The sequence below is a fragment of the Schistocerca piceifrons genome, chromosome 1 (assembly GCF_021461385.2).
Source record: "Schistocerca piceifrons isolate TAMUIC-IGC-003096 chromosome 1, iqSchPice1.1, whole genome shotgun sequence".
Lineage (NCBI taxonomy): Eukaryota > Metazoa > Arthropoda > Insecta > Orthoptera > Acrididae > Schistocerca > Schistocerca piceifrons.
In genome coordinates, this window is record NC_060138.1 from 1,070,386,396 (window position 1) to 1,070,413,059 (window position 26,664).

The 26,664-nt window shown below is 40.7% G+C and overlaps 1 protein-coding gene across 5 annotated transcripts in view; it reads left to right on the plus strand.

Annotated features, from left to right (window-relative positions):
* LOC124759419 (solute carrier organic anion transporter family member 74D-like) overlaps positions 1-12,803 on the plus strand; it is a 225,265-nt gene extending 212,462 nt beyond the window's left edge. For all 5 annotated transcript variants that reach the window (XM_047249096.1, XM_047249093.1, XM_047249092.1 and 2 more), the window contains 3 exons: positions 2,897-3,000; positions 9,336-9,437; positions 12,216-12,803. In XM_047249096.1, the coding sequence (XP_047105052.1) occupies positions 2,897-3,000; positions 9,336-9,437; positions 12,216-12,346 (337 nt within the window). In that variant the 3' untranslated portion in view covers positions 12,347-12,803. The remainder of the gene's footprint in view (positions 1-2,896; positions 3,001-9,335; positions 9,438-12,215) is intronic.
* Positions 12,804-26,664: the final 13,861 nt, after the last annotated feature.

Sequence of the window (26,664 nt, forward strand, 5' to 3'; positions counted from 1 at the left end):
CACTGAAAGCTCCTGTTCCGTATAATTTTCGGGTAGTGCACCTCTTCTGCCCTTCTCTTCATCCCCCTCCAGCTCCCTCCAATTTCTACTGTCTGTGTTTTATGTTTTATGGTTTGGGGTGTACGCTTACACTATGTATTTTATGGTTTTAGTTAACAGTTTTTGTTAAGCCTCACAAGGCGCTCCCATTTCAACGTTTGACAGTGCATGGAATCAAGTAATATTTATTACTTTTATATGGACATGATGCGTGATCCCCCACGACTGAATTTGGTTGTACTAAAATATTTCTTATGTTTCATAAAAAACTTGTTGTGCCACTAGCAGAAAATTGTTCTTCTATTTTGTAAACTAAACAACATATTGGGTACTTTCTGGTGCCGGATTTGTGTCTGACATATGGACTATCCCAAATTTAACGAAAATATTGTGTTCCAATTCCCTTACTGCCTGTATTTAAATTTGTGACATATATTTGCAGTGCCATTTTATATTTCATTTTATGTCGTTTGACATACCGCACAGTTGTAATTGTAGCTTTTGACGATGTGTAGCACCACATAATACTCCCGAATTTAGACAAATATTTTGAGTAACACTTTATGACTGTGAAGTCTCTTCACAGCCATCAGGCACACGATATAATAAATGTACGAGTACATAAGTTGATGCGCCTTAGTGCCACTGTACATTTTGTACTGGTCCGCTGTCTGTAGAAATGTGTCTATAGTCTGCGAATGTTCGTTTCACGTACAGCTTGAAACGTCATATCTATGTGCGGAAATGGTTCCTGGGTAGGTGTAGCACAGTTTGTGCTAGATGATTTTATAAAATAGTTTTTATCTGATATTGTGTTGATATTTGATGGTATACAGGGTATCAGAAAATGTCTCAAACGCTTGTAGGGATCTTGGAGAGTGTACTGGGACATAGATGTTAAGAAAAAAATTCCAAGCGTTGCGCCGTTTTCGATATTATTTAGCACTGAAGTTAGCCAATCAGGTCGTTGCGCCCGCAAATTCAAGTTTTAGCTACCCAAACAAAGCACTCGCCGGCCTACACCGTCTGAATGCGAGAGTGCGACGTCCCGGTTGACTAATTTCAATGCTAAATAACACGGAAACGGCCCAACATATCAAATTTTTTCTTAACGTTTATGTCTCAGTTCAACCTGCCCTGCTACAGGGTTTCAGACATTTTCTGACCACCTTGTATAAATTCCGAAACACGTCATATGAGCAATAAAGTCATTTCGTTGTCTGATATACCCTGTCAGTCTCAACACAGAACCACTGATTATTATAAATATCGTCGCCTGCCTCCTGCATGACTTGGTCACATTTACGCGTGTATTTAATGTTCGCAGGCTTACAGGCAGTATAGACAGGATGAATATGATGTGGTGATGAATATGATGTGGTGTCCTCTAACAAGGAAATGCGATGAGGGCACGTACGGCTTGCTGTCTTTATCATCAGCCTGCTGCACTTTGAATAAAATCAGTACATAACGCATTAAACAAGGTCTTTTGATCCTAGAATCCCGCTGAGAGGAATCACTGCGATGTGGAAAGCAGTCAGTGTTGTACATCTTATTTAAATATAATACAATGCAGCGACTTAATATTAATAAATATTGTATTATGTAATTTGTTTATGTACGAGGGAATCGAGAAAGGAATTTTAATTTGCTATATACAAGTACTTTAGACTGTCGATTAGTTCCCAGCGTAGTAAACGTTGATACCGGCAACGTGCAAGTATTCGGTCGATTTATTTTAAACCAGGCTGCTTGCATTGATTTCATCCATATTACCCGCTTCCCACCATTCATTTCTCAGCCGCAAGCATCATGAGCTGCACGTCAGGCGCATATGGTCACATGAGTCATCTCCAGGGCTGGCTGGCTACGAGCCAATAACAGACATATGGTTGACATTGAGTCTATATTCTGTGAGCTAAAGAGATGGGTGTCTGGCCTTGACTCTGTATTGTCTGCAAGTATTGTCGAATGAGCTCTGAAATATTACGAAAGAGAAATTACTATTCACTAACCTGTACTATATGTTTGCAAGTAACTGTAGCGGCACACTATAAAAAATTCTGTGACTAATTAATTTATGAAAGTTCGTACAATAAAACGAAATAGTAAAACGAACAAGCGTTATTTCACTTCGAAAGTGATGTGGCGCTCAGATACTGCAATTGCTTACAAAATCAATATAGGAAAGACGAGAGTACCAAATCAGTTGACTACTTGTATAATACCTATCATAATGGCTGCGTCCTTTGCAATACTAATGGAACAGACAAGAAAGTTTTATCAGATGGCACTACAGTACAGTAACTCTCATCCAGTTTATCAGGAAACAAATTCAACCAACTAATTCGGTTTCGCTACACAGATAATAGCAACCCTTGTGCAAAGCATAATCTGTAGTACTGTTTTTTGGAAAAAATGTTATTTCATTTTGTAGTCTTCAGAGTATATCAGAATACATTACGCATAGAACATATTTCGTTTTCCCTAAGTTACGTATTCTTCCTTGTTGAAACTACCTAAAGAATAGTAGACCCGAGCAAGGATAGTCTCGCAAACTTATATAAAATATTAATGACGTACACAGAAGATGAACTTTTTTCTGATAAACATTTCGAAAACATATTTTTTACAGAACCAGTAGTGCGGGAAGACACAGCTACCATTCTTGTCCTATCCTGTTATTGGAAAAAATATAATGGACGAGCTCGAGAGTACTGATTATTTCTCATTTCATCAGTACAAACTAGAACTTCATTCGCTACAGTAGTTATGTGATGCACTAGTACTCCTTCCAAGATCATAATTATAGTCTAACGGAACTTTTATATCTGTCTGACAACATGACTTCTTTCAGATGCGTGGACGAGAAGGACAAACCAGTTGCGATGGGGTTCGGTCTCACCTTGATGAGCCTTCTAGCATTCGTACCAGCGCCCATATTCTTCGGCTACCTCCTAGGTAAGTGGCACACATATGATGGCTCGCTAACTGCCGATTTTAAGTCACAAGATTTTGAAATTGTCCAGCGGATGCTTTGTAAACAACTTTCTTCTCTTTTACAAAGCGCATAACACTGTGCTGTTAGTAATAATTTTATTTTATTTTTCTACCGGTTTCGGTTCTGAACCATTATAAACGGCAGCTATGCAACATACAAAAATGGATAATGTGGCAATGCCAAACGAAATAAGAAAAACAGAAAAAGTGTTAATAGATCAAAATACTCTCATGTCATACATGCTATAAAAATAAGTTATTACAGGAAACCATAATTGCCAATAATACAAAATCAAAAATTGTAACAAGATAAAAATATTATGGCACATTGAGACGAGGACAGTAAGTGATATACAGCAATACAAGTCCAAGAACTTCGAGGATAAAGATGAAATCTTGACCGGGTCCAAAGAAGCTGCTATTAAATAATCGTGTGATAATCAAATCGTGTGATAATCAGGTATTAATAATTCTACACTTAACAAGTTTGTTTCCGTGACCATCCTCCTTAGCAAACACAGAAATACTTGTTTTTTAGTTTAGCCTCTTTTTCTTGCTGCACCTTAATTTATTTTTCCCAGACGCGTTTCGCCTTTTCCTTCTCTAAGGCATCTCCATTGGAACCTATAACGATACAGTTCTGTAATTTTTATATTATTTAACAGTTCACGTCGCTTTTTTGTGTAATTAAGTAATTACTTAGAGTTTGCCGTCCTCTGCATTTCCTCTCATTTGGTCTGGAGGTTGCACTATCACTTTATTTTCGAAACGTAAGCACAGTTTTGTATTCCGAACTTTTTCACACTGTTCACCATGTTTCTCCTTCCTTTTTTTTGGTGTACAATTATTCTTTTGCCATTATATATAGCTATTTGTTCGAACACTGTGCTTTTAACAACGTTAACAATGGAGTTACAATAGTTATGTCGTTAAAAGCACAGTGTTCGAACAAATAGCTATATATAATCGCAAAAGAATAATTGTACACCAAAAAAAGAATGAGGGACATGGTGAACACTGTGACAAAGTTCGGAATACAAAATTGTGTTTATCTGTCGAAAATGAAGTGGTAGTGCGACCTCCAGACCAGATGAAAGGAAATGCAGTTCACAGCAAACTGTAAGTAATTACTTAATTACATAAAAAATGCGACGTGAATTGTTTGATAATCTGAAAATAAGAAAACTGTATCGTTATAGATCCCACTGAAGATGCCTTAGAGCAAGAAAAAGGCGAAACGCGTCTGGGAAAAATAAATTAAGTTGCAGCAAGAAAAGGCGGTTTTATTTACAAAACAAGTAATTATACACTTGACTGACATTACACAAAAACACTGATAAAACAAAATATAAAGTAACAAAGAATACTGATAAATGTAAGCATATAAAATATTTCATAAATCTTGGCTGTTTGCTACTTTATATTTTATTTTACTGGTGTGTTTACGTAATGTTAATCAGGTATAGAGCTGTTAATACTTCAGTTCTGAATTTGATTATCACATAATTATTTAACGGCAACCTCTTTGGATTCTGTCAAGATTGTCATCTTTGACCTCTAAGTTGTTTTACATCGCTTTCTGTCCTCGTGTCAATGTGCAATAATAATTTTATCTTGTTATAATTTTTGATTTTATATTATCTTGGCAATTATGGTTTCCTGTGATAACTTTTTTTAAAACATGTATGACACTTGATAAGTCTGTGATAATTTTATAGAGTATTTTGATCGATTGTACACTTCTTCTGTGTTTCTTATTTCGTTTGGCATTGTCACATTGTCCACTTTTGTATGTTGTGCAGCTGCCGTTTATGATGGTTCAGAAACGAAACCGATAGCAAAATGAAATAATATTATTACAGACAGCACAGTGTTACGCATTTTGTAAAATTTGTTCATGCTGTTGACCATTGCCTAAGCAAGATGTTCAACTTACTTTTAGTTGTTCTCGTCATAATTGCTCAAATATTATAATGCTCCATTACATTTCGGGCGTGCAGCGGCATATATTCCATTTCTTCTTCTGATATTTCGACTGCGTATCATTCTGTCATCTTCAGAGTGAGCCGTCATTCTGCTCACTCTTGAGATGATTGAACCATTCGGCCACTCTGAAGCTGGCTGAAAGATAGGCGCTGAAATATCAGAAGAAGAAATGGAATTTATACAGCTGCACACCCGGCATTTAATGGAGCAGTCATTGCGACGCGAAAACATGAAGATGCACAAATATTATAACGTTTTCGTGTCTGCTAATAATATTAACCTATACTAAAATAACACACCAAGGCACAAGAAAAAACAAAAACAAAATACGCCACTAAAATAAGTTCATAAAGTTAGCAGAGCTGCAGCATAAAATACCAAATGATTGAAACCATCCACAAAACAAATACACAGGACTACAAGAAACATCATGAGAACGCAGCTACTTGCATGATGGTCTCTAAAACATACAAACAATTTCAGCGCGGCGTGGATCTGACAAACAAATGGTAAGTGACCGTGACCGATAGCAGACAACATAATGTTAATCACATGTAACATGATTGCTTTAGAGGCAACAAGGTGACCCTCTTTGAGCTGCTAATTTGCGCCTAATGACATCGTAGATGTGCTCGATTGAGCTGATACATGGTAGCATTAGGGGTCACGACGCCAATTGGACTTTACAGTAGTGCTCCTTAAACAACTATAATCATAATCTGCGCACGTGGACGGGGGCGGGGGGGTATGGAGGAGGAGACATCGCGAATGAAGGAATGCCAGTGGTACAGTGGTAAATATTAATACTGAAATTGGTCCACAGCTTTCAAAGTATATTTTACTGCAATTACTGAGTCCAGTGAATTCAGCGAATACGTTTCTTACACTGAGATAACCGGAGTAATGGGATAGCGATATGCACACATACAGATGGCGTTAATACCGCGTACATACGATATAAAAGTGTAGTGTATTGGGAGAACAGTCTTTTCTACTCGGGTGATCAATGTGAAATGGTATCCGACGTGATTATGGCAGGTAACAAAAAAAACTCGCTGTTCCCTCTTCGACTGTATACAGGAAGAAATTTCCTGGCAGATTAGAACTGTGTTCCGGATATGAGCTTAAAATTGGGACCGTTAATCCCGTTCATTTCAGGATTGCTAGACCCGCAAAGTATGCAGGAGAACTTCTGTGAAGTTTGTATTGTAAAAGATGAAATAATGGAGGGCCAGAAGATGTGAGCGAGGGTCGTGGGTCGTGCTCTGAATGCCCTGTCGACAGAGCACTTCGACACAAAAGGCGATGTCCCGGGTTCGAATCCCTATCCGGCACATAGTTTTAATCTGCCAACAAGTTTCAGATCAGCTGCACTCCACTGCAGAACGAAATTCATTCTTTGTAAAGAGTGTTCAAAAACTGTGTAGCCAAAATGGGAGATGTGATAAGAGAGACGACGTCAAATATATTTCGATAAGCAACTGGGTGTTGGAAATACCTATTGAATGAGGAGCATTGGATGTGATGGAGAATAAAACAACATAATTTGTTTCAGACCTTTATTCTTGTATATACACTAACAACAGACAGTAGCCATATGTCAAGCAGTTATAGATTACTTTTCTTTAAGTTATCAGCTTCGGCACTTCACTGATGCCATCCACATGCGCTAGTGTAATGCTGAAACCGGTAGCTTAAAGAAGAATAAATAAAAACATTGAAATGCGGCTGTTGTTTGGCTTTTGTTCTATATACTGTCTGATCAGCCACTTTCCCGAGTCCATTATGCGTCCCAGAAGACTATATTCTTGTGATCAGTGTTTCAGTAACTGTTCAAAATGAGCACAACTACTTCAGCACAAAGGCGATACCGACGTAACAGGGCACCCCGTGTTTGGTGGAAAATGAGTGACATGTTCTTTATATCTGTGGCTGCTGCAACACTTCTTGCAATTTATTTTCCTTCTGGGCCCATAGAGGTAGAACACACTTCAGTTTTTATGTAACACTAGCGAAAGAAATCCAGTGCAATGGGGACTGTCAATCTTGAGGACCATGTGCAGACCTCCACTTTACACTGATGGGTCAAAACACCATGACCACTGCCCACCGCGAGGATGAATGCCTCCTGATGGTGTTTCGCGCACGTGACGCAGCAAGGAAACAATGTTAGCGGGAGAGAACGAATGGGAAGTCATTACAGCGAAGATACGGACCGCAAATGCGGAAACACACTGATATAAGCAGTTTTGACAAAGGGCACATCCTTGTTGTGATGCAGATTAAAAAGAGATCCACTGCCGAGGTGAAGCTGATGGCCTGTTGGTGTACTACTGTCGTGAGCACATGTGGAAAGTAGTTGAAGGATGATGAAATAACGAGTAGACCATAACGACCATGTCACATCACAAAACGTAGAGGTCGGAGGAACACCCCCCCCCCCCCCCCCCTCCATCGCACACTATATAATCCAGGGTAGATAGCGATCGCCGCCCGGCGTGACCTAGCGGTTTGTGGCGTCATGTCACTGACTGCACAGCCCCACCTGCCGAAGGTTCGAGTCCTCCCTCGGGCATGGGTGTATGTTGTTCTTAGCATAGGTTAGTTTAAGTAGTGTGTAAGTCTAGGGACCGGTGACCAAAGCAATTTCGTCCCTTAGGAATTCACACACAATTGAACACTTAGAGAGCGATCTGTGGCAGGTCTGATGACAGAGTACAATGCTGGTGCAGGCACAAGTGTTCCAGAGCACACCCTTCAAAGGCCATTGTTGAAGATGGAGCTCCACATCACATGACACCTAGGTGTTCTTGTGTTGATCCAGCGACACCGTCATTTACGATTGCAGTGGACACTGCGTCAGTGAGTTTTCACCTGGGATCAATAAAACGTATCGTCTGTCGAATGAATCGCATTTCTTGTTACACCAGGTCGATGGCTGAGTCCTTACATGCCTTCATCCAGGCGAATGGCTGCTTTAAAAGTGCACCGCACGACAGAAGCAGGGTGGTGAGAGCAGAGGGTCGAACCAGTGACCCGCCATGAACTGGAACGCTGGCGCCCCATCTGCTGCTGCGTGTAGCCGGTGGTGTGACACGCTCCACCATCCAAGAGACCTGCCACACTTGAATCCTCTTCGTTAGAGCCTATTTATATGTGGCTGTGCACCTCTATTTTGCTAACGCACCATTCCGAGTTACGTAGTCATAACACCTAGGTTGCACCAGAGGGCCCCTTCTGCCTGTAACTTGCGCCATGCAAACTGCTACGTTTCCTCTTTTCAGTGGCTCAACGGCCCCTGTGGCCTCCATTCTACTTCGCAACCGCTGGTCACCGTAACTTACTGTCAACAGGCCCGCACCTGGCTGTAACTTGTGCACTCAGAAATATTGCACTGAATCTAACTTTCCTATCTTAAACGGTGGTGCCGCTACTTGGGGTACACTGAGTTGGGTCTCTATGGTAGCACTCGGAGACACCAAGACAGCAGTGACCACCTGCATCCCTTTGTTGTTGAAGTCTTCTCTGATGCCGATGACATTTCCAGCAGGATAACTCTTAACGAAACAAGGCCAAAATCGTGGTGCAGTGGTTTGAGTAGCATGATAGTGAACTCACACTGATGTTTTAGTCAGCAGATTCCCCTGATCTGTACCCAATGGAGCACATATGAACTGCGTGTTCACAAACCACCGTCCCGGAATTTACAGGAATTTAGCGACTTGTGATTAGACATCTGGTGCCACATAATTCAGGAAATCTATCAAGGACTTGTAGAATCCATGCCAAGCAGAATCACTGCTGTACTGGGTTTTCAAAAGTGGACCAGTACATTATTAAACGGGTTTGAGCTCATCGGTTTACTTACTTTATGTAGCGTACGCACAACAGTGTTACGTGCTGTTTACTGACTCAAAGCGACATTGAGACTATACAGCACGATGTATCTTAGATCTACTTTGGATAACATATATTTAAAAAATTTACTTGCCACAGATGTCCTACATATGTTTAGCACTCAGTCAGTATGAGTTTATAACACCTAGTTGCTTAACAAGGTATATTTGTTGTTTTCGTCATCATATATGCAAGTGTGGGCATCGAATTATTGAACACCCTGTGTACTTACTTTTCAGTTACAGTTATAATAGCTGACTTCTCATCAATGCGTCGATTAGTGAATGTAACATAAGTTAATGAGGACAATACAATCAGAATGAATTAAAGCTGTGGAAGTAAACTTACACTCAACCGCAGTTAAGACTGAACATTGTGACTGTTAACTGCAGAATGAACGCATACTGTTACAGATTCCACGTGTCTGGTATGGGGCAAGACATGCGCCGGAACGGGCAACTGCTGGTTGTACAATGGCGAATCCCTGCGTTATATGCTCAACCTCACATCCGCCGGTAAGTTTCCCAAGAAATGATGGTCCGAGTTAAAGGGGGTTCGAATGTAGCTTTAACTCGAATTTAAATCAGATTTTCTCTGATATTGGGTCTATGAATTTGTAACACAAAATTCACTGTGGTACGACGTGCCGTACAGGTGAAAATGCAGACTTCTTCTCTTTTTCCTGTAGCCGAAGTCGTTCGTGTGCTGATGTATTGTGCATCCATTTGTTTGTGTGTGTGTGTGTGTGTGTGTGTGTGTGTGTGTGTGTGCATGTGTGGCAGTCTGTCTGTGCGTATAATTATAAGCAAATTATTATAAGGATGAGGAAGAAAATAAGAATGTAAGTGATACGTATCCAACATTTTTTTGACGTTGGTTCAGATTAGTAGTTAAGTACAGGTAGAAATTTTAGCAGTTCAATGAAGTCAGTTCAAGAGGTTAACCTCTCACTCTGGAAGCTCCTAAAAATAGCGGCTTCAATTATGTGTTGTTTAACTCATCTCGCATTTGTATTCGTTGTGAATAACGCTTGTAAGAATTGAAGGCATTGATACAATAACTAGATACGTCAACCTTTGGCCGCAAATGAGATTTTACTGCCATTGCATTGTCTGAAAATTGTTCGATCGTATGGCGCGAGAATGAGACCTGTCCATGAGACCAATTCAGAATACAGACATCGTCTATTTAGGGCAACAACCAGACATGTCCGTTATTTGCCTTGCCATTGCCCCAAACAGTAGTCAGATTCTGGCACGCGAAGGGAGTACAACGTTATTCCTTCAGTGACATCTCTGTGTGTAGAATGGGGTTCCTAGACAAAAAACATTTATTTATTTATTTTTGTTGAATTTATGTAATATAGCAACTTGTAAAGAGTTTGCAGCCGTTACTTCTACCGGTGCGATGAGACTTGTGAGAGAAAAGGGTCAAGTGAAGCGATAAATTGTCTCACGATTTCATCAATAACACACTTGACAAAAATGTGGAAAATTTGCTTTTATTTGTTGACAACTTCACTGCCCGAAACGAATATCATATCATGGCGCAGTATCTGTACACATAGTCATACATTTCCTGTCCCAGGACAAAACTTTTTACCTTGTGGACGAAGCTTTGGGTTAGTTGAAAAGAAGAGAAGGAAACATGATCGGTTATACCTACCATCGCTATCATCATCAGTTTTCTGTCGTAGGGTGGTTTTGATTTTGTAACTCTCCATGCTCTCCTGCCTTCTCCCATCGTCTTCAGGTCCGCGTAATTTCCGCTTCCCTTGAGGTCATCTATCATCTTGTATCTCCGTCCTCTCAATCTCGTTCCACAAACTGGACCTTCCAAAGCGTCTGTTAGCAAACATTCCCGTCTCAACGAAGGTCCCATCCAGTTCTTCTTCCTTTCTCTTACAACATGCAACAGTCTTTACTCTCACCAAACCTTTACAACACTCATTCTACCAAATTCCGAGACAATGTTTCGTTGTGGAACCTATTAAAGGCATCTCGCATTGAAGTCCGTGCCAAATTTCGCGCGTCTGTAAATTTTAGCCAATCTTCGGGATTTCGCGTTCTTCTGAACTTCGCATGCTTTCTCCGTTGCCTCTGCAACAGCGTTCGGACCTGTTTTGTGTACCACGGGGGATCATTCGTTAGTCACTCTTTTCCTCCATCTTATCCTCTCCATTTTCTTTCACATCGACATCTCCAATGCTTTTCTTCATCCTTTCATCAGATGTGTCCACGTTCCTACCCGATAGAGTGTCACATTCCAGACAAAACACTTGCTAACTCTTTTCCTCGCACTTTTATCTAGTTTGCCACATAATAATCTCTTCTTTGTACTGAATACCTCCTTCTCTACAGCAATGTGAGTTTTCACTTCCTAGTGACATCTCAAGTCTTCAGAGATCGTACTTCCAAGTTACTGGAAAAAATTCGTCAGAACCAAACCTAGTAAGTTCACTGTGGTTGATATTACACAAGATTATTCTCTTCCCATTTAAAAAAGTCGATTCGGTTTAACATCACGAATTCCGATAATGAGAAGTTACCATCTGAGAGTAAAGGTTCTTTTAATACTCCACTGAACACAAGCGTCTTGATCGCTATAGTGTATCACTGTCGCAACTTCTCTATCATTGGTATCGACATCCAGAAAGGCTCACCTACACTGACTTTTCATAAGGAGAAACATTATAAAGCGCCTCCGACAGTTAAATATGAGGAATATACAGATTTCTTGAAGCTTGTCAAGAAATATATATCAGCCTCAGACATTGAATTTTATAATAAGCTGATCTGTGACAGAACTGTTACACATTCTACACACAGTTCATCGGAAGTAGAAGTTCAATGACTACGTCAACTTTCCACAGCTGTGACTTTTATTAGGATATCCATTTCTTTGTCATTTTCAGACTACTCATAATATTCAGTAATCTGTAGAATGGGAACAGTTGTTGTTTCCTTAGTTATTTGATTATTAAGTTGACATCAAGACTATAGAACAAGATGTTTGGTTCAAGACGGAGAAAAGTCCGTTTTTTAAAAAATCTAATAAGTATCATAATAAAATATTGCTTATCTATGTAATAAGGTATTACGAAGTGTTGATGGCCTAAATAGAGGTTGAGTAAAGACAAGACCGACTGAAAAACTTTTTCCAACTTGTGGACAGTTTTTTGTGTTTTAGTCGACATAACGTAAACATTACTTATCTGGTTAGTGTTTCAATGCCTTCAATTGAGAAAAAAATATTCTTATGACTGCATTAATGAGAGTATTCATTTCTAACAGCTTTTGTGACCGTGGGCACTATATTTGATGTTGGCGTCTGGTACTTCGTGAAGGACCTGAAGATATTTGACGAAGAAGTAAAGCCAAAAGAAGTGGAAGACGTTCAAGAGAAAATAGTTCTGGAGGAGTGATACCCTTGGAGACAGCGTACCTGAAAAATAAACAAGCAAGACATCGCTCTCGATAAGTTCCCATCTTGAAGAAGCTTTCACGAAGCAGACACCCACACAGACTTGAGTTTCTGCCCTGGTCGTGAGCTGCATAACTGAGACTTTACAGTGTACCTCTGTATTGCTTTTTTTGAAATTCATGTACATATTTGTATTGTAAGACTTGTAAGCAATAATACCAAAGTGCCAAATATCTACTGCAATGAATCTGTACAAATAGTTTTTGTAACATAATACATTAGAATCGTATGTTACCGAAACCGTTTCCTTGCTGTAATATAACGGTTACGAGATTTGTGATACGATTGTTGCGACTGTTTCGTATTTAATGTGGTACAAACAGTAATGTCTGGGACCATGTGCTGTTCTTATTATATTTTTATACAAGTGAGGCTACAATAAACAGATTTTCCTTAGAGCTGGTCTTATGCGTACTGATGAACACCACAACTGCAAAATTATTATCTTCTCCTTGGTTTAAGCTACAGTGGTGCAGCAGTCACCATGTAGTAGGGATACCTACGCCGTACTGCACGTGCCGCCAGCAACAAGCTGGAAGCGTCTCGTGACTTCAGCTTAATCCTGTTTGTTCACGTTCAATATGGAAAGCGCAAAGTTACAGTCTCATGTATTTTTGTTTATTTTATAGATCCAGTGATTGTCTCACAATGATACAGGATTTATTATTGCAATGCAATGAAAACAGAAATCTCAAAATACATATTCACATAGAATGTGTGATTAACAAAGCTCTAAGGAAACACCGATGTCAGTCGCAATCGGGTGACGAAATAATTCGATAGTGAAAGTTGAAAATTTGTGCTAGTCCGGGCCTCCAACCCGGATCTCTCGCTTAACGCGAGTGGTAACTTTAACAGAAGTCGGACTGCATTGGGCCATGTTCAGTGTCTGGCGATATATTTCAGAGCAGAAACGAGGTTCATAATTGTATGTAATTACTGAAGTTCAGTTTATAAATGAGTGACAGGCTTTTAGCTGATGATTACTTGCTGTTTTAAACAATTTTTAAATAATTGTAAACAGCACTATCAAGTTTAATTTTTATTTTCTTCTCATTTGTTGACACTAAACACAGTCATGACGGTCAGCTTTGAAGTAATAACTTTGACGGACATACGCTGCTGGCCACTAGGAAAGCTACATCCTGAAGGAAGCGTGTAGATCTGCTGAAATTTGTAGCGTGCGCTGCAGCGACGAGAGATGCGTATGATTAACATTTCAGCGTAGGCGCACATCACAGGCGTTACCCGCAAGCGCTATGTAAAGGGGAACAGGCGACCATGTGGACGCACTTGAGTTGTATTTCGTGCTATTGTTTAGCGTAAGCAGCTCCAGTGTGCCTTGCAGACGACAACGAGCGTCTTTAGAGCACTTTTCGGAGTTCCATTGGGGAAGAATAGTTGCCTTTAGGGATTGGGTATTATCTTCCAGAGAAATCGTTGATCGTGTCGGACGGAACCTAGCAACGGTGATGCTGACTTGTAATCGCTGGGTTCAGGAAGAACGATGGTCCTACGGGCCGATTGCACCAACATTGTTGCACCACCACACGTGATGACAGGCATATTGTGTGCATGACAGAGATGCATCGCTCTGCCACATCACGAACCATAGCACAATAAATTCGGTCTGTTGAACAACAAGCAGTGTCCGTGTGTACCATTTCGATGTCGTTTGCAGCAGAGTGGACTCCCGGTAAGGCGTCCATAGTTGCGTTTACCACAGAGTCAAAGCCACAGGAGTCTGCGCCGGCAAAGGTGCGATGAACGACGGATACGCATAACGGAATGGAACTACCACGATGGTCGGATTAGAGTCTGGAGACACCGTGACGAGAGACTGTTGAACTGTTGTCTTACGCATCGCCATACTGATCCTACAATGGGTATTATGGTTTGGGGTGGTATTGGATTCCATTACTGCGCCGTCCTAGAACGCATTGCCGGTACACTAACCAGCCAGCGCTAATCCCTGAAGTGCTGGTATCTGTGTCGTCCCACACCTTCGGAGCTTGCCGACGGTGATATTGCCACAGGGTACTGGACAACCATACGTGTCACCCAATAATTAAGATTTCTCATCTGGAAATATTAAGAGAGGATGACATTACAATTAACGTGACGTGGTGCTATCCCGTGTCAATGCAACAGCAAAGTGAGAACGAGAAAACAGGCCGAATGAAATAGCGTATAAATATATATTATAACGCCCATAAAAAGTTCTAAAGTGACTGCCAAGAGACACGTGTCAGTTATAGGTACGATGCCAAATGGAATAAACGGAAAACAGACAAACAAACAAATTGGAGAAACACGTCGGGAACAGGAAGCAGTAGAGAACAGAAGGGGAAAATGAGAGAGCTGAGTTACTGCATTGGTGACGACATAGCAGCACAGAAAAAGAACACGCTCGTAAGCCGTGAATATGGCCCCAGACAGAAACGGCGGTGGAGGGCCCCTCTGCATACAAACAGAGCATACATATGAAACATATGAAAGATAAGTACACGGGCAATTGATTGGCTATTAGTAATGAGGCATTAGGTGGCAATGTAAGATGACCCGATGTGGTTCGATAATAGCAAAAAAGTCTTAAAATAGTAATGAACGAAATATGTAGAATTAACAAAGAACATTGTGCAGCCTGTTACTACTTTCAGTATTAGCTGTAATAAGGTTACAGTCAGTATCACCACGCCACAATGGAATGGAATAGATTTTAGCATTTAGACAGATCTGTATTTATAAGTGGCCTGTTGGGTAGTATCATTGCGAGTTTTTGAATGAACAGAACGAGCCTTTTGCTGTGCTGTCTTCATAGAATTCTTTACTGATAGTGACAGCCACCATCAAGCTGTTATGCCTTTTAGCCACCTGTAGTTTCTTCTCTGCATTTTGTGCGTTTTTTACTTTTCACACTATGGCAGCATCCCTTCCGACTAACGAGTGAGTAGCTGATGGCATTTTAACATGTATTTTTCTTCATACTCCTTTCTGCCTCAACATACTTTTAGCCGCTTCACCGCTAAGTACACGCAATTTTTTAATGTGCTACAGATTTTTTCCTCTGTTTCTTTGGTGTATGAAGCGCTGAATTCACAATTCGTAGGAAATTTATGACAATACCCAATTTAAGTTTAGAGTGCTTTGCTTTATCAAGTAGGATAGCTGCAGTACGGTGCACTATGCCTTCTAACATTCTGAGTGGTGTCTGTTTGTTCTATATCGTGTCTCCCTACCACTTTCGCTCAACGACGCTCTGAGCGTGTTTTTTAGGGAACTGACTAGTTTGAACCTGGGACCTGTTGCTGGTAAGGAGACGCCAGACCACACATGACATGTAGAGTTCAGAAGAGTTCAGTGAGACTAGCGATGATATAACCAAATACTTAATGATTTCAGCGTCAGCTCCACTGCACTCCCTGTAAAAGAATCTTAATACTAACTAAATTTAGCGGAAGTGGTTCAAGGCTTTCCTATTTTTAGTTAGCTGGTAAAATAACGTCGAAAAAGCAGTTAAGTTTACTATTGGAAATTTTATTCTACTCACAAAACATCGTTTGTAAATTGCACTATTGATGAAAGGAAATGTTTTAATACAGGATGGTAAAAACCAACTGCGTTCAACAAAAATGTGAACGAATATTCCCTGAATGGGTTTCCAAGTTATACAATGGATCGAAGGATGACCTATGCCATATCACACCTATAATCTAGGTTTAAATTAAGTTTCCCAAAAGAGAAAACTATCAAAATGGTCTACAGTGACCCTCAATTATCTTTAATTACTTATTTAACTTGTCATTAATTACAGTGGCTGATGTGGCTTCTCAATAACTATATAACAGAAAAATCATCGCGTTTCAGATTTTTACTTCAAGTGGCAAATGTGAACACCATGAGCTTTAATTGACGATCGACACTAGTATTACGCAAAAAGGGGGTGTAACAGACGAGACTTCTGCAGTTCTGAGTGAAGCTTTATGCGCTGATATGCGGCATCGCGTGCGTTCATTACCTTGTCGGTGTTTGTCAGGGGGCGGCGGGCAACACAGCTCCGCTCACCTCGCCGTCTCCAAAGCAACTCTGTCCTAACTTCTCCTTACTACAATTTACCGAAGTTGGTTAAAAAAAACTATCTGGTTGTGTTTTCATCTGACCAATCAAGGTCTCAATGTTAACCTTAAGCTCTGCCTACAAAAATTCTGTCTATCCAATGAGAAACGTTATACTTTTCGTGGTGGGGCAATGTTTTTAAAGTTTGCAACGTAACAGAGACGCGAAAAAGTCTCACGCTATAACTTGCAGCTGGTGTGGTCCTTTTAGCGTTATCGTAAGATCTATACTGTTCTTCTGGAGGCTCTAGCTTTTAACATGGGCTGGGGGGTGGTCCTAACGTAACAGAGACGAGAAAAAGTCTCACGCTAAAACTTGCGGGTGGTGTGGTCCTAGCGGTTAGCTGGTGACGTGGGTGTCCGTCCGTCCCTTATCGTAGGGCCTTCCAGCTTAACACGGTTCTGCTCTCGGCTTCTGTTCTCGTTTCTCCCCTCGGAACTGCGTCTGTCTCACGGTGGGAAGGTATGACATGCATTTAGGCATTCTTGTGTTAGTCTGTGGTATTCCATTTGCTCACTCGTTACTCGTATTACTTTGGTTAATTTAATGTCACGATTTATTCGGAGCTATGTGGCATACTACTGAATTTGCTTATCACGTCAGGGTTTTCATGGAAGGTGTCGGATTTGCCTGACACCTTACAGCCTATGTCCTTTCTTCGATGTATTTGACTGATTTATCAGCTAAAGTTCGATCTACAGTGTGGCTTTTGCCAAATCTTGATGTGCAGCATACTATAAAATATGGTGCTGCCGGGCTTCATCGAGTATATTAATTCTGTTATCACTACGAGGCAGATGCTTTTTTTAGCTTCAATGCAAATCCGCAGAAGTTCTATTCATGGCTACGCAATTCAACTAATAACTTAATCGGAATACCGCCACAACCTCCGCACGTCGTAACACTCATGTCATGCTACTCCATGATTTGAGGTTTGTGTGCCATGTTATATAAGAAATTATGAACTTCCACGCAAGTCTTGTGCCCTAATGGGAAACTAGACCAAAAAACTAAAAGCTTGTTTCCTTTATGTATTATGACGTTCTCTGTGAAAAACATGTTTGGTTCAGAGTTATTACGTAATTCCTCTGTGTAAAGACTTCCACCTTCACTGTCCTTTAAGATGGAAGTTCTCGGGTCTGTCCACTGCGCTTTGGAAACTGCAAATATTTCTGTTGACCAGTTTGGCAGGCATGATTTTTCAAATGCACTTTTTATTTCGAACTATCCCCTTAAGCACCTACACTGAATTTCTGTTGGCGTGGATCTACCATCTTACTACAACTGCATACTTTATTTATAAGCATATTACCGTGAACATCAACTAACCTCATTTTAATCGTATTTTTATTTCGATTATACCCCCTAATAATTTGTAGAAGAACATCTAGCCATTTGTATGATCCTCAAAGACTAAATATCGTCCACTTATGGTCTTTTGTCATCCTGTTCAAACTATGGCAGTAGCCGCTCCTGCTAACGACTAAACAGCTGATAGCCACGGAAGCACAGAAACTGGAAACGGGATGATTCCACCATCCCTTTCATCTGGGAGAATGCAACTTACGCCTTCTGATTTTGCTTATTGTAGCTATCTCCTGATCTCCCTTTATCCCAGATCATATTCACCTACATTTTCTCTTTCTCTTTCTTTTCCTGCCATCGAATTCTAGTCGCCCATCACAATAAAATTTTCATCCCCCTTAACTACCTGAAGAATTTCTTTTGTCTCATCAAACATTTCTTCAATCTCTTTATGATCTGCAGAGCTAGATGACATCTGAACTTGTTCTGCTGTCATGTATATGGCCTTCTCATCTATCTTGACTACAATAATGCATTCATTATGCTGTTCATAGTAGCTTACCCGCACTCCTATCTTCTAATTCATTTCTGAACCACTCCTGCATTATCCTTACTTGATTTTGTATTTATGACCCTCAATTTAATTGTCCAGAAGTCCTTTTCGAGTCACCATAGAACTTCACTTATTCCCACTGTATCTAACTTGAACTTATCCATTTCCCATTTTAAATCTTACAACCTACCTGCCTAAATAAGAGATCTAACATTCCACGCTCTGATATGTGGAACGCCAGATATTTGCGTATCTGATCCTGGTTTTTCACTGCAACATCATCAAACACGAATACACTATTTGCCCTTATTTTTTTCGGTTGGTGGGATATCGCTGCTTTCACTGAAAGATAGGTAACTCTAACAATGCCATGGAAAGGTAAGTAAATCTATTAATGCAATGAAAAATCTGCTATAAAAGCTGGTATTATGGTTGAAATAGCCTTTTTAATAATATATATACATGCTCGAAATGCATTCTGTAAGAATGTGTTAACTGTGATAATAAATTTAGTCTTCCCTAGGTGTCTCGCCCATTAATTATAGCATGTACATTATCGGGAAGTAGCAATCCATTATTCTTTTCTCCCAGTTTCCAGTACCACTGCAGGACCCGTTAGATGGTACAAGGAAGTTGTGATCAGAATGTTTCGTTCACGCAGCCATGCTCAGGACTGTGTGTTTTCATTAGCACACGGGAAGAGGGGGGGGGCGGACTTTTATAGACAAATTAAAAACACACATGTAGCTCCTACACTTGTTTGTTTATTTATAAACTCTTACAAATAGCAGGGTATATGAATATACTGAATTAATATCGTAGTTCAGTATTACATCTGTCTGTTTGAATCGACACACAACATAAACTGTAAAGCTGAACGATGGTTTCTTCTATTGGGTGAAGAGTTTTGCGCACCATCTACAACTGACTGCCCCACACTCTGTGTAGGATCGAAAGACGTGTGGTTGCCAGCAGAGTGAACAGTCTACAACATGCGGGACTGCATAACTGGCATATATAAGACTTTTAAAGGTGTTCTCCACGTATGAGAGCACTGTGTCTCGTTAAATAGTTTAACTGTTCGCAGGAAGTCCTTTGCAGTGATCAGGATGCTCACCCCGTAAAACTGAGGGAGAGTGAGTTTTTCTGTGGAATACAGCAGAAATCTGCATTGAAGCACCACATAGGCTATTCCACCCATCCAGGATAATATTAGTTTGGTGACACCAATTTTCGAATAACAACACCAGATAGATTTCACGATCCGACATCATTCGCGTGCTGACATGTTACAGACACTGCTGTTTAGACTATAACTGAAGTTAAAGAACGTTATTTGCACGTTAGCTAGCTGCCGCTGCGGTGCGTTCACTGCACCTGTAAATAAAAAAGGAAGAACATCATATTACGATTTATCGATAACTGTTAATACACAGGGTGATTTTTTTTTATCCGGAGACAAGGAACTAACTTAAAAACTACATTTTCAGTATTTCTAAAAATGCTGTCCAGTGATAAAAATGTTGACACCACAGGTGATGGTGCAGGTGGCAACTTTTAAATCTAAAATAGGTACTGTCCATTTTTATTGTAGATATGAATTGTATGAGAAAAATACGTAATTTTTGTATGTAACACTTCTGTCGTTGCACGATAAGTGGCGCTGTAATCGACAAATAACACAGCAGATTTCGTAAACGGTATTATCTCGAGACAAATGCGTTTGATCACAAACAGAATAACAGACATGTGTGGAAAAGACATTGTTGTACACTTTTCTTCATGTAGCTGTTTTGAAACAAAATCCATTCATTATTAATTAGTTACTCAGTTACATATTCCATGCATCGTTTTTCACAATAAACCTTAATGATGTGGATGGAGTCATTGTACATGCCATTGCAAACTAATTTGTGGATACGGTTATATGCTGAAAATTTATAGGTTTATTTTTATTAATTTATTTTTTTTAACATACGTATATGACTTATCAGTTCTTATCCCCCTCATTGTTCACATTACAGAAATGGAAATTCTTCTACAGAACAAAAGATATTTTGAAGAGGAAGCAATTTTTGTTTGCTTTCGAATTTTTCTTTGCTGTCTGTCAGATATTTTTTTCTCTGGCTAAATAATCAAAGCATTATGCGCACCTTTTTGTGCTGCTGGCAAACTTAATGTGGTCTACTGATTGTCATTTTTTCCTCTACTGTTGTAATTATGTACATCATTGATCCTTTTGAATTGTAGTGGATATTTACAACAAATTTCATGCAGGATCAAATACACTGTGAAGCAGTAATCAGAATTTCCAATTCCTTAAATAGATACCTACAAGATGATCCCAGGTGAGCATCACATATTATTCTTACAGCACGTTTTTGAGCAACAAAGAATTTCTTTCTTAAAGATGAGTTGCCCCAGAACATCACTCTGTATGAAATTAATGAATGAAAAGGTGCAAAGTACGTCAAATTACTGGTTTGTCTGTTCCCAATATTTACACTGACTCTAAATGCAGATATGCTGAACTATGTTACTTTAGCAGTTCTAAACGGTGCTTTTACCGGTTCAAAATCTCATCAACGTAGACATCAAAGAATTTTGAAGTTTCAACCCTATTTATTATTTCCGATTTCCTTATTTATTATTTGACTTGATCGCACTGTATGCATGTCGTCCCCCGTTACTTACATGCTTTCATTTATAACCAGACTGCGTTATGAATTACAATGCAGGCTATTACGATAGAAGAGGAAACTGAAATGGAGAAGTGGGAAGAATGTTAAAATGCTGTAACCCTTTATGCGCAACGTTTTCCAAACAGAATGGGATGATGCACTTCTTTTTGTAAAGTCAGCCGACAGCTTTCCACTGAACGAACTGTACAACCATAAAAAAGAAGCCATCGAAGAACAATTGCTAGAGAGAATAATGATATTGTGATATTAGCACATTAGCACACTAGCACATTAGCAGTTGGCAGTTAAGTCGTGAACCTACTGTGTAGAGAATCTTGAAACGTGGCAAATATCATACTTTTCACATTTTCCTCCATCAGGAAGTTTATGGCAGTGATTTCCAGAATCGAATGACATTTTGCCAAGGGTCGCTTCAGGAAATACAGAGAGACCCCAATATATCTGCTCAAGAATTGTTTTCTAACGAGTCGACTTTCACGAACCACTGCATGACTGATTGACAGAACATGGATTATTCCAACATTATTTACACCAAGCAGAACATCAGCGTTTGTGGAACCTGAATATTTTGTTTGGAATAATTGTTGATAAATTCATTGGTCCATTCCTTATCGATGACAACTTAAATGGTGATAAATATGGAACGTTCTTGGAGCGCAGTCCTCTAGAATTGCTTGAATTTCCGACAAAAAATGTAGCTTCAACGTGATGATCGTCCAGCGCATTATTCTGCAGAAGCATGGGTAGTACTAGACAGCGTGTACAATTGCCAGTGGATCGAAAGAGGCCGTCCAGTGTCTTAGCCTGTAGGATCGCCGTATGTTACTTCGTTTGACTTTTGTTTGTAGTGTTGCTTGAAGAGTCAAGTTTATAATTAATAGCTAACAACATATCATAAAATGATTCAGCATACCGCATATACTTGTCAGCAGATTACATTCAAAACATTTCTTAGTTGTGTCAAATCATACCATGTGTGGACAAGTAAGTGCATTGAAGTGGGCGGCGACATTTTTGAGCAAAACGTCAAATGGACACTCCGTGGGTGAGAGGGCACTCTTCAAAAAGGCTTTTTGAATGGTTACTGGTTTTCTCTTTTTGATCCAATGCATTTTTCTTGAGATAATATCGTTTTGGATCTCAAATGTGTTATTTGTCGATATCAGTACCATCTATCATGGAATGGCAAACGTTTTACATACAAAAATTACTCTTATTTTCCTGCAGAATCCGAATCTACGACAAAAATGGAATGTTGTTGCTATATCTAGCACGGGGAAACGGTTGATAAGCCATAATAAGACACAGATAAACAAGGATTTATCATTACCACAGTATAAAGATTTAATAACAAAGGAAAACTCTTTTCAATAAAAACTCTTTTCAATGCAACTTCTCAGACATTTATAGGTATGCACCTGGAACACTCAATGAATAAACTTGACTGGAGGCGAAGACTACGCCACATGCCTGACATTTCACTATTGAGATTGGCTATGTGGTCACGTCGTGAAAGCCAATAAATTAAAAAATATCGAAGAGCATTTCAGCTGAAACACGAAAAAGTCTTGAAGGCAAAGAAATAGGAATCCGCTAACGACGATTGTCTAAAACTCCGCGAAATGGCGGTTTTTAGTAGTTTCGAAGGTTACTAGACTAATGTCAGCACATGCCACAGAAATTTGGAGGTGCCTGGTCTGATCCGTATACCGAATTTTTTATAACTCTCTTCTGCAGTGTACTGCGTTCAAAGACTTGAATTCATCGGTACGCCCATGAGTCATTTTGCGCGCCACCGACATAACATCCGATCCACCAAGACAGTCGTGATCGACATTGCCCCTGATGCAGTACTCGTTCCCACCTCCCGCCATGTGAATGTACGTAATGATGGTGACTTCAGTCTAATTTTTGTCTTTGCCCTAAAGCGTAATTTCCGATGTCTTATGGCGTATTTCTTTCAGTCGCCTTCTGTATTATACTGTAGCAGTTCTTTCCTTTTTTTTCAAGAGTTTTTTTTTCCAAGAGGTGGAGTCCCTCCACGCCCACACCGGCATGATGGCCAACTCAAAATGTCTACTGCCATCTCTGCATAAGCGTTAGTTTTCACTAAAGTGAGGTGTTGCAGGATGTGGGTACTGCGATGTTTGCGTACGTCTGATTAAGGTCAACCATTAATACGCGCTCATCTGGAGATAGATTGGGTCGAAAGTCGAACGAAGAGTAGCGGTTTGAAGGGCAGAAGGGGAAAAGTGCTAAGGCAAGAGCCGAGGGAAAAAAACCTCTGCGATAGTTAGGTCGGATAGTAAGAGCAGTAGCGAATGTCTTGCTGCCTGCGACAGATCATACAAGTGTAGGCTTTGTTATGTAAGACGTGTATATTTCTGTTGTCTATTGTCAATCCACAATTTATGAAAGATGTTTATATTTTATTAATAGGATTACGTAGGAATAATTAATATTTGTCATGTTGGAAATAACTGTGGTAGCAGGGAATGTCTGCACCAGAAAGCATTGTTGGCGGGAGAGACCGCACTTTATCGCTCGTAGGAAGTCAGTAGTAAGCGAGAAGTGAAGCGAGTCGGTAGCAGGTCTGAAGCGAGAGGTTGAGAGGGGCGGTGTGCCTGCCAGCCACTAGCTATGATTTACAAGAGATTATAAACGGATGTACAGAGACATCAGCTAACTATTATAATAAGAGGAACTAATATTATTGAATTAATTTTTTGAAAAACTCAAGACTACTGAAGGTATGTTTGCGCATTGCTAGTTGTAAGATTGTTGTAAAAAGTAAGTCCCATTTGAACGTTTGTAAAACCATTTCATTCAGAATATAATTAACTTTTGCCAGCAATATTGCATTTCTAATTATAATCCACCCGAAAAACCATCAACGTAAAACTTTGCAAAATTTTATTGTTGTCAAGAAAAAGTTTAACTATGAATTACGCAATTTCAGTCAAATTAATTATAGAATAACGTCAGATTTGATATTAAAGAATAACGTCAGCTTTGGTAATAAATACAGCCACTTATTATGAAAGCCCACCAGCAGCTAATAGAGTATAGTAAAACAGAGTAAGTATATTCATGTCGCAGTTCGATGTAGCAGTCAGATGGCGATCCAGTAACAGTAAAAAAGGTAAGGAACAGTTTTGGGTTATTGCAGATAACGACTGAGGGCCACGACGACGACACATTCTATGTTTCGTCGAAATAATCAGAAAATCACTTTTAATAAGCAGCAATTAAATTTGTATGCGAAGATAGAGAAAGAGAATAAAATTCAAAGGGAAGATTTCATTTGTTATTATTAAGCAAGAGATAGAAATCCTAATAAAATGTTACATAGTTTGTTGTAAAAGGGAAGGTTATCAAAAACACAAGAGGTATAGAGGAGAGGGGAAGGTTTCAGTTAGTAGTGGGTATCATGCATGTCGATACCTTTGACGTTGTGCGGTGCTGTTACTCGGCGGCTGCCGCTGCGTACCGGTGTTGATTTCTCGGTCAGCGTCAGCATACCTGTAACAGTTAGGTTCATCACTGTTTTGTGTCCGGTAGGTCATATATCAGATGCGCAGTGTAGGGTGATGTTGGCGATTTGTTTGTGCGTCAGTGGGCGATCTCGTCGGTTTCCCTGCCGTAACCTGCAGGTCGTCCTTAATAGCAGCTGGTATATCCAGTCAACGTTGCTGATATGCAGGGGCTTGCCGACGTTTGTCGCTTATTGGTGTATGTTATCTTGCAATAGGCGGTTTTGCCCTAGCTAGTAGTGTCTTTGGCGGCTTATGCTTCCACCTATGTATGGTTTTATACAGCTATGTTACTTGGCTGTTACAGATCACACGAAAGTTTCTTTCGCTATAAAGTGTGTATTTTAGCTATTATGTTAAATCTTTCTAATGTTTGCATTCCTTTATTTTGACTTATATAGGACTGTGGACACCTTTGCTGACTCTAGTTTTATCTGTACCTGTTTTATGCGAAGCCAGGCCAGTTTACGTTTAGGTTTATACTTTTCAATCTTGTATGTTTTGGTATCTGTTTTATTTTCGAATATGCACATTTTGACTCACACCAGGTTTTACAATCCTAGGCGCATCCTTCACATGCTTCTTAACACAGATCTGGCCTCTGTTTTTTTTTGTCGCTGTTGGTTATTAGCTGCTTTTTATTACACTTTATTGTCCATATGAGCACTGCAGACAGGTTTGCTATACATTGTATGATCTCACCACTCTTTCCTTATTATATTGCCGAAATATGATGTTCTTATTTTACTATTAAGCTTTTTCCACATACACTCCTGGAAATTGAAATAAGAACACCGTGAATTCATTGTCCCAGGAAGGGGAAACTTTATTGACACATTCCTGGGGTCAGATACATCACATGATCACACTAACAGAACCACAAGCACATAGACACAGGCAACAGAGCATGCACAATGTCGGCACTAGTACAGTGTATATCCACCTTTCGCAGCAATGCAGGCTGCTATTCTCCCATGGAGACGATCGTAGTCCTGTGGAACGGCTTGCCATGCCATTTCCACCTGGCGCCTCAGTTGGACCAGCGTTCGTGCTGGACGTGCAGACCGCGTGAGACGACGCTTCATCCAGTCCCAAACATGCTCAATGGGGGACAGATCCGGAGATCTTGCTGGCCAGGGTAGTTGACTTACACCTTCTAGAGCACGTTGGGTGGCACGGGATACATGCGGACGTGCATTGTCCTGTTGGAACAGCAAGTTCCCTTGTCGGTCTAGGAATGGTAGAACGATGGGTTCGATGACGGTTTGGATGTACCGTGCACTATTCAGTGTCCCCTCGACGATCACCAGTGGTGTACGGCCAGTGTAGGAGATCGCTCCCCACACCATGATGCCGGGTGTTGGCCCTGTGTGCCTCGGTCGTATGCAGTCCGGATTGTGGCGCTCACCTGCACGGCGCCAAATACGCATACGACCATCATTGGCACCAAGGCAGAAGCGACTCTCATCGCTGAAGACGACACGTCTCCATTCGTCCCTCCATTCACGCCTGTCGCTACACAACTGGAGGCGGGCTGCATGATGTTGGGGCGTGAGCGGAAGACGGCCTAACGGTGTGCGGGACCGTAGCCCAGATTCATGGAGACGGTTGCGAATGGTCCTCGCCGATACCCCAGGAGCAACAGTGTCCCTAATTTGCTGGGAAGTGGCGGTGCGGTCCCCTACGGCACTGCGTAGGATCCTACGGTCTTGGCGCGCATCCGTGCGTCGCTGCGGTCCGGTCCCTGGTCGACGGGCACGTGAACCTTCCGCCGACCACTGGCGACAACATCGATGTACTGTGGAGACCTCACGCCCCACGTGTTGAGCAATTCGGCGGTACGTCCACCCGGCCTCCCGCATGCCCACTATACGCTCTCGCTCAAAGTCCGTCAACTGCACATACGGTTCACGTCCACGCTGTCGCGGCATGCTACCAGTGTTAAAGACTGCGATGGAGCTCCGTATGCCACGGCAAACTGGCTGACACTGACGGCGTCGGTGCACAAATGCTGCGCAGCTAGCGCCATTCGACGGCCAACACCGCGGTT